This window comes from Polyodon spathula, chromosome 23 (genome assembly GCF_017654505.1).
Source record: "Polyodon spathula isolate WHYD16114869_AA chromosome 23, ASM1765450v1, whole genome shotgun sequence".
In the NCBI taxonomy this organism is placed as follows: domain Eukaryota; kingdom Metazoa; phylum Chordata; class Actinopteri; order Acipenseriformes; family Polyodontidae; genus Polyodon; species Polyodon spathula.
The window spans coordinates 11,600,134-11,613,700 of NC_054556.1; the positions used below are offsets into that span (position 1 = coordinate 11,600,134).

At 36.8% G+C, this 13,567-nt stretch overlaps 2 protein-coding genes across 2 annotated transcripts in view; one reads left to right on the forward strand and one right to left on the reverse strand.

The window, feature by feature from the left end:
- LOC121298006 (carbohydrate sulfotransferase 11-like) overlaps positions 1-13,567 on the forward strand; it is a 44,047-nt gene that overhangs the window by 24,011 nt on the left and 6,469 nt on the right. The window contains exon 2 of the mRNA XM_041224689.1: positions 8,402-8,484. Within this exon, the coding sequence (XP_041080623.1) occupies positions 8,402-8,484 (83 nt within the window). The remainder of the gene's footprint in view (positions 1-8,401; positions 8,485-13,567) is intronic.
- The window catches only part of LOC121298004 (solute carrier family 41 member 1-like), a 41,435-nt gene continuing 28,101 nt past the window's right edge, over positions 234-13,567 (reverse strand). The window contains exons 12-13 of the transcript XR_005947254.1: positions 1,788-1,869; positions 234-1,036 (exon numbers count right to left, since the gene is read on the reverse strand). The gene's annotated coding sequence lies outside the window, so the exon portion shown is untranslated. The remainder of the gene's footprint in view (positions 1,037-1,787; positions 1,870-13,567) is intronic.

Here is a 13,567-nt window from a genome sequence, read left to right on the forward strand (position 1 = left end):
ATATATATATATATATATATATATATATATATATATATATATATATATATATATATATATATATATATTATATATATATTATCTTTTTACAGGTTTGGTTTAGTTCCTTACTGTGAAAGCAACCAGAAGCCATTGCTATTTATTTGAGAAATGAATACAGGATTACAACTTCAAGCAAAGGCTGTTGTTTTCTCAAATTTAATTATTAGGCTCCTCAATAGCCGTGCTTATTTTAAGACAAAAATACCTAATTCTTTGTTAATAAATAATTTATTGTGTTCTGTGCCAGTTTTAGTTCTATCACCTTGTGTTCTACAGATATGTCCCAATTAAAAGCAGACTTCTAATGGAGTGTTGATTGTGTTATGGAGTAGGCCTCTGACAGGAGCCAGCCAGCGTAGTGCTGTTTGAAACACAAACCACGGAACATTTCTGGCTTCTCAGAAAGAAAAGTTAGATCTTTCCTCAAGAGAGATGAGCATTATTGGATCAAATTACTGTGCTTTGTGGCAATGCGGTTAACAAACAGTGCACATCAGAAAGCCAACTGCATTGGACTTTAATCCTTTTGTGCATGGCATGCTGGAAACAGCTGCAAAAAGTAGCGTTGGACACATAATAAAAATAGTTTACGTTTACATTTTTTCTCAATTTGTTTCCATAGCTTTACATAAAGAGGGGGTGGGTGGGTGGCATCCTCATATGAGGTCATCGTGTATTTGTGTTTTCCATATGTCCCCATATAAACACTAGGACAGTTTGTTTTTTCTGTCCCTGTGTAAGGTTGTCTTGCATGAAAGTTTTAACTTGATCAGAGAATTTCCAATTTGTTTTACCTGTTTTAAAGTGTATAGTAAGTTGCAAGATACTTGTTAAAATGTGGCAGACATTAAAATAAAACATTTGTTGGATGGAGGGGGTGTCGCAATGTGAGCCTGTAGAATGTGTAATTGTCTGACCTTCCCAGCCATTGATCCAATACAGTTTGGTTCAAGGAGTCTTCATACGTTTGGGGCATGGGATGGGGTGTTGTATTCTAAGGAGGGAAATTTAAAAAAATGAAATGAAAATGTAACATTTTGTTACACTGGATCAGGAAAGCCTGAGAATTTTGATCATCAAACTTCTGTGTATTGTGATAGACCCTTTACCACAAAAGTGGTCTTCAGCTTTCCATTAGACAGACCATCAATCACTTATGACATGAATCCTCTTCATGGGATGGGTTTCACATACACACACAAATATAATGTATTCCAGCCTTTTAAAAAATGTATATATAATAATAATAATAATAAAAAAAAAATATACAAGTTCTTTAAATTGGTTGCTAGGTTTTACAAGGTAGGGAAAAATAATTATTTTTATGTAATGTGTATTTTATATTGGAAAAATAAAGATTTGTACAGCTATGGCCAAAAGTTTTGCATCACCCTATAGCATTAATTAATTTTGCTCGATAAAGTTGAATGAAACCTGCTGAATAATGTTACATTAACATATTAAATTGCATACTGCTTTGTCCTTTTCCTTAACAAAAAAGACAAACCAAATAAAATATCTAAATTGTTTGTCTAAATCCTAAAATTCTAGGTGATGCAAAGCATGTGGCCAGAGTTGTAGTCTTAAATTTATATTGCTAGCCCTGCACATTACACTGTTTTTGCTAGCCACTATGCAGTCAGATTTGTAATGCTTTCAAATTGCCCATAAACAAGATTTCTATGCAGCTTCTGTTCTAGGCCCCATGGAACGAAAGCCTTACAGTATGTGGTCAGCCTTGTCACCTTTTTTGTCTCTCTTCTGTGTGTGCGGTCATGTGGGGAGGCGGGTGGTCTTTGGACTTTAGTTTCACTTGCACTTGCAGTCCTATTATAAAAGTAAAACGGGTCAATCAGATATTGAAAATGAAACTGAATGCTTTCACACCCTACCACTGCATTTTCACGTATACAGCTCCCTTCATGTAAAAGAAGTTAACAAACTAAACTAAAACGCCAAACTGCTTGCTGAATAAAATGCTGAATCAAAATGGAATCTCATTTGTCTCTGCATTCCGGGGAGAACTCGAGCGAAGGAGCTCGAGAACTGAATGCCCTGCATAATATCTTTTAAATTGGGTTCTTAAAATGATCATGTGACTGGTTGGCTGATTTTTGAAAGCACAGGCCTGGATTGTTGGATGTAAGCAGCTTGCTTAAAACCGTGGGCAAAGTCTTGACATCGATTTACAATGCTTCATTGTATCATTTCATACTGAAGTCTGGAATCTGGTTGTTCCCTGTCTATAGAAAGGTTGTACATTTTTGTGCAATAGCTATATTTTGAATTCTAAACTAAATAACCCACATTCCTAATGTTTCAGTACTTCAACAGTAAGTATACTGCCTAGAAAACGTCTTTTGCTTCCATTTATTGCAATAGAATGCAAGGAGACCCAATATTAATACATCTGTGTCGATGTGATAAAAATCTATAGTCATATTTGGCGACCATGTGTTTGCCATTGTATCCACCTGCAGGACCCTTTTAAGCCACATGATTAGTCACATATAGGGAATGATAGACTCTTGGCGCAGGCAGCTTTATGATCAAATAAGCTGTACATTTGTTTGAACATCCTGTATCAACATCAATATATTATATAGAGCAGGTTGCATTGATCGGAACTGAACAGAGCTGAGATCAGCTTGCATTCAAAATGCTGGGATCTACAGTTCAAGTCACTAGAATTCCTATTTAAATTTGAAAATCAGGGTAATGTTGTATTTCTAGCTCTTTTTAAGGATTCTCTGCTTGAACAGAGGTATAAGAAGGCAACTTTCTGCCTGGTTTCTCTCAGAACTGCCCAATGGCTTGTCCAGGTTGTGACTGTTTTTTGGCTTGTTAAATTAGGGTACAGTGTATTGGTCAGTGTTGGAGACTTGGCATTAGTAATGTTAAAAATATAATGATATCACCAAATCGAAATAATAGTGCAACTCTTATAAGCCGACAAGGGAAAACTGGAATTCCTGAACGTGATGCAGAAGCTATTGGTGTTGTACTGAACTGACCTCAGACATATGCACTGTATTTGATTAATTCAGGCCTTGTTGGTAATATCTATGTCACCTTCCAGTCACCTCTCCTTTAGGTTCAGAGAACATGAATACATTGACCATTAGTCAGTGCTAAAAAATGTGGTTTTTAGTGGTGGTTAATATCGCTTGAAGAATATTACGGAGCACAAAAATAGTTGATTTGGTATAAGATGGGAATTTTGCCTACAGACTGACCAAAAATTAAATATTTGTTATATTTTTCGCATTTTAATGGAATTACCAAGGGAATGCTTTGTTTAAGCTAATTTTATGGTGATACCATTTCACTTTTGTATGTTACTTGTAGAAAAAAAAAAAATCCTGCCTTATAGACCCTTGGCCTTTATAGTCTGAGTGAAACCAGTCTGTAAACATTAATTACATTTTTGTGGTCCAAGGGTAGATGTTGTAACTGGTTAGACTGTTATTACCGTTAACAGTTTAACTGTGAAATATTGTAGAAGTTGTGGTGTGTAAAAGAGAGAGAGAGAGAGGGGTGCTGAAGGTGGGAGCAGATGATATGGCTCACCACAAAATCATGAGTACATGTAAGGCTCTCGCAGGCTGTGGGATCAGCATTTAAAAAGGGAAGTTGAAGTCAGGCTGGCTGGGAGGGGAACTTTTATCTTGATTTCAAAAGTCACTGCAACAAACATGTGTAGAAACAGTTTGTCAGATCCCAACGTGAGAAATGGTCACGTGTAGAGTTTGGTACAACAAAACAAGACAAATCGAATCTCCTAAAATTGTAAAATTGCTTGTTTTCAAGTTTATGTAAGATAATAAGTCCGCACACATCACAGGTAGGTAATAAACAGAATCAGCTTCACCTGAGAACAGCTGTACAAATCATTAGGCAATATTATTTGTATTCAAGTGGAAGAGAAATGTATTCAAATGCAAGAAAGTACTGTAACAATGGAAGCTCTTGTGTCCCTAAACTTTCAAATAAATGATTGTGTACAGTTGGGTGTATTATTATTATTATTATTATTATTATTATTATTATTATTATTATTATTATTATTGCATAGCGTCTTATTTATTCAGTTGACCTGCTGTTAAACTGAGCGCAAGGTTAAGACCAGAACCCAAACCATCAAAAGTTGAAAGGCTTGAACTGATCCACTGCAGCTGAGCCACTGCAACATCTAGAGGAAAAAAGTTGTGTGATTCATTCTTATTGGCCTGACAAATGGTGGCTGCATAGACTCCTATTTATCTGATCTCAAGGTTTGGTAAGGCAAGTCTATTACCAGAGCACTGTTCCACAGAGGGCACTTGTGTTTTTTTATTGGAGCCTGTCTTAGACAGGCCCTGCCAGAAGTCTTGATGACAAACCTGAAAGATTATTTTTAAATTCCTTTGTACCCACAAGGATATTAGCTTACACAATCAATCTTTTTTTATATAGCTATTATCCAAGAGACATGCAGTTATGTTGGCATGCAGGGATAAAACAAATGTGTGGCAGCAACAACAATCAAATGCAATACTTCTATCTGTGTCATTTATAGTTGGTCAGCCAAGATATTTTCAGTGTTGGATTATGGCAGCATATCTATAGAAGATCTGGCTGAGCTGAAGACATGGCAAAGCTTCAAATCAATTGCATAGTACAGTACAATTTCCATTATCTTGGCAGCATAAGTACAGTACTGTTATTGTGTGATATGCATGTAGAGGGAGGGGGATTGTGGCGTGGTGCGGTGAGGGGGGGGTAGGGAGGAGGGGAGGGGGGATTGCGGAGTTTTGCATCTCCGCTTAGTGAAAAACTGAGATTTGCATCGTAACAGAAAATAAGTGTCAGATGCTTAAATACTGTACTGTGATGTCATTTTAATTCAAAGGTCATTATACGTAACACCGCATGGCAGTTAAACTAGACACCCTCACGAGATGATCACTTCAAGTATCTGTAGTAAAATAAGATTCTGCAGCCTTGAGTAAATATAATCAAGATCATATAACAAGCTGATTACCCACGAGGACTCAGTGATTGAGCACCATTGACATTTGTATACTTTTAAACTGCTGTCGCGCAGTGCAGTGGGGAAACAACCACTAATAAAACAAAATAAAGCCAGCTCTCGGTTGGAGCACTAACTAAACAATACTTAGTGTGGTCCCCGTCTGACATCAGAACTGATAAGCCGTTTACCCAGCTAAACAAATACAAATCATAACATTTCAACCCCCTCGGAACTAAACATATTCTGCATTAGCAGTGTAGGTACACACAGATTTTCTTACTCGCTCTGATTTTGGTTTCTTTCTCTTCGTTTTGCTTCAGCTCGCTTCTACTGCCTTACTCCTTTATACCCCGCCCCCCTTCACAAAGCTATTGGCCTATCCCTAGGCGTGCATACATGCGGAAACCCATTACACTGCAGGGAACAAATCTTTTAATCTCAAACATACTGATTCTGCAACACTTCACCACCTTTAAGAATCAACAGTTTAAGAATAAAATCATCCGTGATGGATGTACGTTGTATAAATGGAGTGCATTTTATATATAATATTGTGTAAAAGGGCACAATATAACTTTTCAAATTTGAAAGCACTTAGATTGATTAAATGCGTAGCCTATGTTAATTCCAATTTAGTATTAGCAGTTAATTACAGACATGCTTGTATTACATAAGCCTTTGTTGTCCCTAGGAAAACTACACAGTAATTTCATTCATGTAGTCTAATAACAACAGTATGAGACCACCATTTTGTGGTGGCTCTTACAATACAGTTTTATGGGAACGTGTATAAGGGAAGTCTGTGGGACTAAGCCATTGTAACGTTGACTGTTTCAGCCCCATGGAGACTGTCTGTCTGGGCTGGGAATGTAGTTTGTTTGCCCCCATGTTTCTGTATAAAGTGATCTTTTTCACCACTGGCACATTTACAAAACCAATTATGACATTCTTCCAGCAAGGGCCCCCAACGAGGGGATCATGCAGGGAAAAAGCATGAGGAGGGAGGGACCGGCTTTGCGCACAGGCAGGGTTCTTTAAAATGAGACTAGCATTTGTATAAAAGCCCTAGCTTAAGGAAATGTTTACCATAGGAAAAATGGAAATGTTTCCCTTCAGTAAACACTTAGACTGGACCTTTTGAAGAGTTACATTTTGCCAGCATTTTCCATAGATTTTTCTGTTCTGTTCCTGACTGCAGTAATACAGATGTGTAGGATTGGCTTGAGTCAAACTTTCTCTCCTTCCCTTTCACTTTCATGCTCGTTTAGCGTCATGGCTTCCGAATCTCTGGAACTCTCTCCCAGCTTTGGTGCTGGATGCTCCCATCGTGGCTCGCTTTAAATCAACTCAAGACCCGCCTGTTCTCCCTTGCTTTTCATGTTCTTAAGCCTTATATCTGCTATTAGCTGCTGTGTTGCTGTTATTATTTAGTGTATTATGCACTTTCCATTGTATTTAATGTATTATGCTTTTTTTTTACTGTATATCATGTATTATGCATTTCTCTGTAGTTAGAGTATTATGGATTCTATTGTTGTCACTGCATCTTGTAAAGAGCTTTGAGATGGTGTTCCACTATGAAAGGTGCTATATAAAATAATGATTGATTGGTTGTTGTGGAGTTGGAAAGTCCTCTGAGAAAGGATCCAGTTTATTCCTTTTCAGTACTTCGTTCCAACCTGGTCCTTCATTGTTTAAGCAGGGTCAATTTAAATATCTGTGGAACTGCTTGGGAAAAGTCCTGCAGTGGAAATTCTAAGGTTGCCTACCTCTGCGTTTTAGTGCATGAATTATGATTGATTTAATAATCCCTTCAGTTTTACAGTTTATAAAGGATTCCCTTTGTACTACTACACCTTGTCATTCCATTACTTTCATGTTGTGGTCAGCAAATGTAATAGCTTCTCTGCTAAATACTCCCAACATGAAATATCGCTGTAATTTGTGCATTGGTGTAGACTAGAGGTTTAACAGATTGGACTGAGGAAGCCCCTGGATTCAGATTATGTTCTCCTCAGAGTGATTTTTAGTAAATAAAACAGTAAAACCATTGCCTCCCTGTTTTGATTCTGTTTCCCTAGACACACTGTCAGTAGGTAAATTCAGAATTTACAGAAAATTGTGTATCGTTGCCACCAAATCAATGCACTCTATCTTTGCTAGGACACATAGAAATTTGGCTCTTCAGAACTGGCTCCTGTGGAGACCTGGCCTATAATTGTTTGATCAGGGACTCCTTTGAACTCAGTCTGTTATGACTGCTTCAGCATCAGCTGCTGCACAGTTTGCTCCTTGGCTGAGAAGAGATTCTAAATGTCAGAAGAGGGGGAAACATGAATCAATCAAGACAAAATTTGCCCTGGTGTTTCAATAAGAGCTGAGGCTGAAGCGTTTAACTGGTGTGAAATGTGTCTTCAGTTGACACTTTTTCTCCTTGTTAAAACACACTTTTTCCACATGATACTGTAGGTTGACGGTCCTTTTTAAAATGTGTTTATTTTAGTTTCCGTGAAAGACACTCTCCTGTTTTTCTATCCAATTTTAAAATGCAGCTTTCCCACTGCAACCCACTTGCCAATCAGCTGTGCTAACCCTTGTTTTATTTTTTGTATTATTATGTAACCAGTAAAGTCCTGTGGAAATCTTGGAGACCTGGTCAATAAGATGTCAAAAAAAAAAAAAAAAAAAAAAAAAAAACCCAACAACAAATAAACAAACAATTTAGGAGCATCGTTCAAAAATGTCCATTTTGTGTTTTAAACTTCTTTAAAGATATCAGAACGCTGAGTTTGGTTCATCCTCAAGTTTATTACAAGACCACAGAGAATTAAAACCGAATGCCTCTTTTTCCAATTTCTGTATGAACTTTAGGGATTTTGCCAAGGATAGTCAAACTATATAAATCAAGGTGATGAACAGACTAACCCAAGTTGCTTACAGATCTCAATGTAGTATGATTCTAATATAAGGGATGATTTAAATGTATGTTTGCATAACACGCATTTGTCTAGCTTAGACAAGCCCTGGTCCAATTCTAAAGCAGCTTGGTATATGCATTCCAATGTCATTCTTTTAATTCTGATCCCTGATAGATTGAACTCTATTGAATCAGTAAATCAAAAACCACACATGGGGCAGATACAACATTTGTGAATATACAGGAAATCCTTTACCAATCCCTTTTTTTGTTTCTATTTCCCTTCAAGTACTTTAAAAAAAAAAAAAAAAAAAAAAAAAAAAAACATTTCCACTGTAAAGAATGCTTAGTAACCCTTCATTCTAAAGCAACCAGCAGCAGCTAATTTTCTGTTTTTTTTTTTTTTTTTTTTTTTTTTTTTATTTCAGCTGCAGAACAAGGACATTTTTGGAACAGCTGGCAAGGGAAAGCTGGGAGAAGTCCACTCCACACCCTCTATGACAGTGACCAGGTGGGCAAACTGAAACACTAACACAGATTCACACTGCTCCTTTTACCAGGATTCAAATATTTATCAACACCAAGCTGGTACTTATAGCATGATCCTCCTCCTTGTACCTGCAACACTTTGACTGAACCATTTAAACACAATATAATGTCTCCAAATCCTGTGTTTTGTGGCTACCTCTGTGGGGTGCATTAATGCCTGTATACCATGCATACACTAGGCAGACCTGGAGTTAATTATAATTACAATTACATTAAATAGAAAATGACTCGCTTACTAGTCTCTGAGTCGCCTTGGATAAAGGTTTGTGCTAAATAAATAATAATAATGAAGTCCACTATATCCATGTGCCCTTCTTTCATTTATTTCTCTATCCAACTAGAAAGTGATTTAAAAGAGCAGGGTCCTGGTTTAGTACTTCACCATTACTGTTAACCAATGGGTTAACATCTTAGAAGATTGGGTGCCTTTTGGCATGTATTGAAAATATTGTCTACATAATTATTGTTGTAAAAGTGAGGATGAAAGCGTGGCCCTGTTGCTTTTTTTCTTTGAACTAAATTGCTTTTTGTAAAATTGAAATGAACTCTTCAGATCCTAAACCCGTGTTTCTCAAATACAGAGGTTTGTGGCCAGACCCCTCCCCCTCTTGAAGAACCTTTCCATGGTCCTGTTAACTGCTCTGCAGCTTTCATTGTTATTAGGTGTCGACTTGCATTCTGATTCTGATGTGATGTAAGGATTGAAAGAGGCTTGGCAAGCCTGGCTGAGGGAGCTCCAAACACTGGGGGCTTAACGTGAAAATGCCCTTTCACCCTTGGTGTGCATTTGAGAGCTGTTGTAAAACAAACAGTTTTCAGAGTTAAAGCAATAGGAGTTACATTTGGTTGTGTCTCCTCCTAATTCATAATAGAAAGTTTGCTGTTAACTGAATGTCATTTCATTTATTGTCCCAAGCTGCTTAACAAGCCCAGGATTAAGACAGGTGAAATCTGAGACGAGCACTGAAGAGGAAACTTACTTTATGTTGCACTCTCCTTTACAGGAAGCCATTCCTTTTTTTTTCATTTTTTGCAAACCACTTGACATCGAGAAGCCGAATTATACTTTGTTCAACCGCAAATAGTTTCATGCTGAATCTGTTTTAAAGAACTGCCGTCTGGGTGGTCTGTGGGGGGCCAGTTAGGTGAGTGAGTGGCCTAGTCAGACCCAGCATCTTCTACTCTCTGTCCTCTTAAACTTTTTTGCTCTGCTCACAGGACAGGCAGAAGCTCAACCCCACACCAGCAGGGCTAGCCTTTGGTTCCAGGGAGCGGTAGCACACAGACCTCCATTTTTATTCTCAAAAACAGCACTGTCAGATCTGATTTGCTTTTTTACAAATTCTATAATAAGGAAATGTGCAAAATATACGGTTTAAAATGAAATTCTTATGTGTTAAAACCTCAGCCAGCTGGGACATTCTCAGATTTTTTTAAATTTTTTGTTATTTTTTTTTATTTTTTGATCTCCAGTTCCATGGTTTTTAATGTCATTTGTAGCCAATGTGTCACACTACTGGGAATAGATTAAAATCTGGTTGCCAGGATGCTAATGTCCTCTGAGTCACAGTTAAAGGATTTTAGGCTTTTTTTTTTTTTTTAAAGGAACAGAACATGCAAACCTGTTTTTAAAAAGTGTTACTTTAAGAACAGAATGAATTCCACACTTGTATCTACTGTACTTCAGTTTGATTCACAGAGTGACTCGGTGGCAAAAGGAAAAAACTTGTGCCGCTACAACTAAAGCTACCTAACTGTCAACAATGTAGTCTAAGCTGTATAATAAATGTTCAAACAATAGTCTCTTGCTATTTACAGTCCAGGGGTAGCTAACAAAATACTTCTATAAAGTGTTAAAATTGTTTGGTAATCCATTTGTCACATACTGTAGGCTCAATTGTGGAATTCTGACAAAAAAAAGTATTGTATTCCTTTTTCAGTCACGGTGTCTGTTACTACACTTAGTAAAAGAACGTTTGCAGGCTTTTCTCTCAAGAAGTCTGATATTGCTTCACTTCCTGAGTCATTTCATCTCAGCAGCTTCTCTTCGGTCAAAGCACATTAACTAAACACATGACTAAACAGTGGTCAATCAAAGAGCCTTTGACACCACCCGACTACAAACAAAATGGCAGACCTGTCGCAGCATCACAGATTTCTCTGGATGAATAATTTGTAATAAGAGTTTAATAAACACAAGTTTGTTAAAACAGGTATTTACTGAAGTTTTTACCTAATAATTGAAAACGGTTTCCCTTGGGCCTCCAGTGTCTGTCTGGGCAACCTTTTTTTTTTTTCCATTGTAAGCCTCAACTGCAGTCAATAGTTGTATAACCTCAGATTATATTAACAGTAAAGAAATGTTGGCCAAATCATGCTGTAAGAACATGTTTACCCCCTGTTAATTCTGTATATATTTTATTTCTCATCTTTTCTTAGTTTCCCACTAATCAGTGTATGTTACAGCCAGGCAATGCTCGCTCTTGCTTTCATTGCACAGATGGTTTTCACATTTGTCTCCAAGCTTCTTTCATCTGGTTCTTCATACCCTTTCTCCAAAAGTGAATGTGTATTTTTTTCATTTGAAGTCTTTTTTTTTCTCCTTCATTAGCGATTCATATAAACAGAAACACATGTTATGACATGGAATACTAATTATATATTTTAATTGGCGGATGTAATAACTTTCAGAGCACTCAAGCTTCTTTCTCACAATCTTTCCTTCAAAACTGTGTAACTCAGCATAATCCACCAAAGACAGAATCGCTTTTACGCCGAGCAATCTAGAGCAGAAACGGGCGGGTTACCGATCTCGGAGAACAGAGACCAGTTCTGCCTCTTGTCCACTGTGAATGTGCTAGGTGTTAGGTTAGAGCAAATTTAAGGTAGTTTTGGCTTTAAACTGCACATTAAAAAATACCGCTACAGGCAGGATTATGTTTGTCAGAATTGGTTAGTGTTTATTTCATGGAGAGGGTTTAGTTTATAGATGCAATAGCTGAATACCTTGTGATTTTTAGTAAGGTGTTGTGTTTTTTAAATTCTAGTGAAAAGCATGAAGTTCATTTAAAAAGTATATTAATAATTGGATAGCTAGTTATATAATTTGACGGGTTATAGCATAACAAAGCACAATCACTGTCTGCCTACTCGGGACATGGGTGGATTTCAAAATTCGGTCCAATTTGTAAGGATCTGGTACCAAAGTAAGAGATCCAGGACTGTACCGGCAAATTGTTACAGTTGGAGGGAAATCTTAACAGAGTAAAACTTCTCAAAATTACTATTTTATTCTACTATAATTCCTTAAATCCTCTCTCAAAACATTTTCTTTAATTTGGGTGTTATTAAAAAGCCTGGAAGGTGATCTCAAAGAGGGAGTGAGAGGATGTGTTTAACTATGGAGCACTTGTTCAGCTTCTGAATTTCTGTCTGTATTGACTCTTCACTGAAAGGATGGGGTACCGCTATGAATAGATCTCAGTATTTGGCTGCTAACCCCAACTTCCTGCAGAGCAAATGTGTGGAGCCCATCTGGCCAGCGAGAAGACCAGAGAGTTCAGATGCTGTACTGTAGGGTGGGTTGTGGGATTTTGGCAGTTTGTAGTACTTTTTTAAAGATCATGACTATCTTCAATACCTGCCTAAAACATTTCACATATACAACAGGAAGCAGTGCTGTGTCAACAGTTCAATTCAAAACATCAGAGGGGAAGGGGGGGTATATATCTCTTAAAAAACAATGCAAGAGTTAAAACATTACCTTAAGTACTGTATGAGGATTTTCATGAAGATCCATTAAAACAAGAATACTTTGTTTTGCATTTAAACATTGGGGATATCTGTGGTATACCAATACCCTAGTCCAGTATAGAGGGTCACAGTAGCTATTCCATTCTTTAGATAATCCTATATTCGTTCAAGATCCTTTTAATGACGGAACTTAATAAATAAGCATTTTTTTTTTTACAGTATTATATCCCATTGTCATTGTTTTGAATGGAAAAAAAAAAAAAAAAACTGATATATTGTAAAGCATAGAGTATTTTAAATTAAATGTTGAGTATGCTGACCTAACACAATGGAGACAAAATAAATAGTGTGGTCTATTTCTGTAGTTATTTCTATTTCCTTTCACAAAAAAAAATACACAACATTTCAACAGAACAACTGTTTTATTTTGAGGTTCTATATAAAGAAATGCATACCCTAACTATATTTAGGTGTTTCAAAACTTAAAAAAAAAAAAAAGTGGTGGTTAATACTTTTAAATATATTTTCATATTTTGATATATGTTAGATATGTATTTGGATATTGGGATTATTTAAGCTTCCCTGTCTATGGCAGAAGATTTGTTTTGTAAAGTGAAATTCATGGTAATGCTCTTTTTTGGAAGCAAACGGACAACACTTCCTTGGCACAATAAGACAAAATCATCTTAGGAGAATAGGTGACCCCTAGTACAGTTTGTTAGATATTACACACATTATTGAGACTTGTTCTGATGGGGAACAATTGTGGAGTTGGTCAATATGTCTGATTTGCAGGTTGATTTGATTAACCTATACACAGCCAGGGTACTTCACAGCACTGGCGAGCCCCTGGATTGTGCGAACAATCTTTTGTGATTGATGCAGTCCAGGGGAATTCTGGTGCTCACAATAAACAGCTGTGACTGGCAGGGTGTAGGATTCATAAACCTATTCAATGTTATGGTACAAGACTGTCGGCCACTTTTTTAGTTTCAATAGGGGCGTCCTCATCGATACACACCTAAAAAATCCTATTCAAAAGTATACTTTTATTGAAAATGTCTACAATGATTTACATATGCTAGGGAAACATATGGAATTCATCCAAACTACTTTTTATATAATGAATGCCAGTCCAAAGGTTGTGAAAAATGTATTGTTAGTTACTTTATTTCTGTCTGAAAAAGATGAAAACACACATTGTAATAATTTTAAATGTCAACAGACTCTGTTTTGACCAATAGGCACGTGAGTATTTTTTTTTTTTTGACAACAGATATATGGTTGGGATT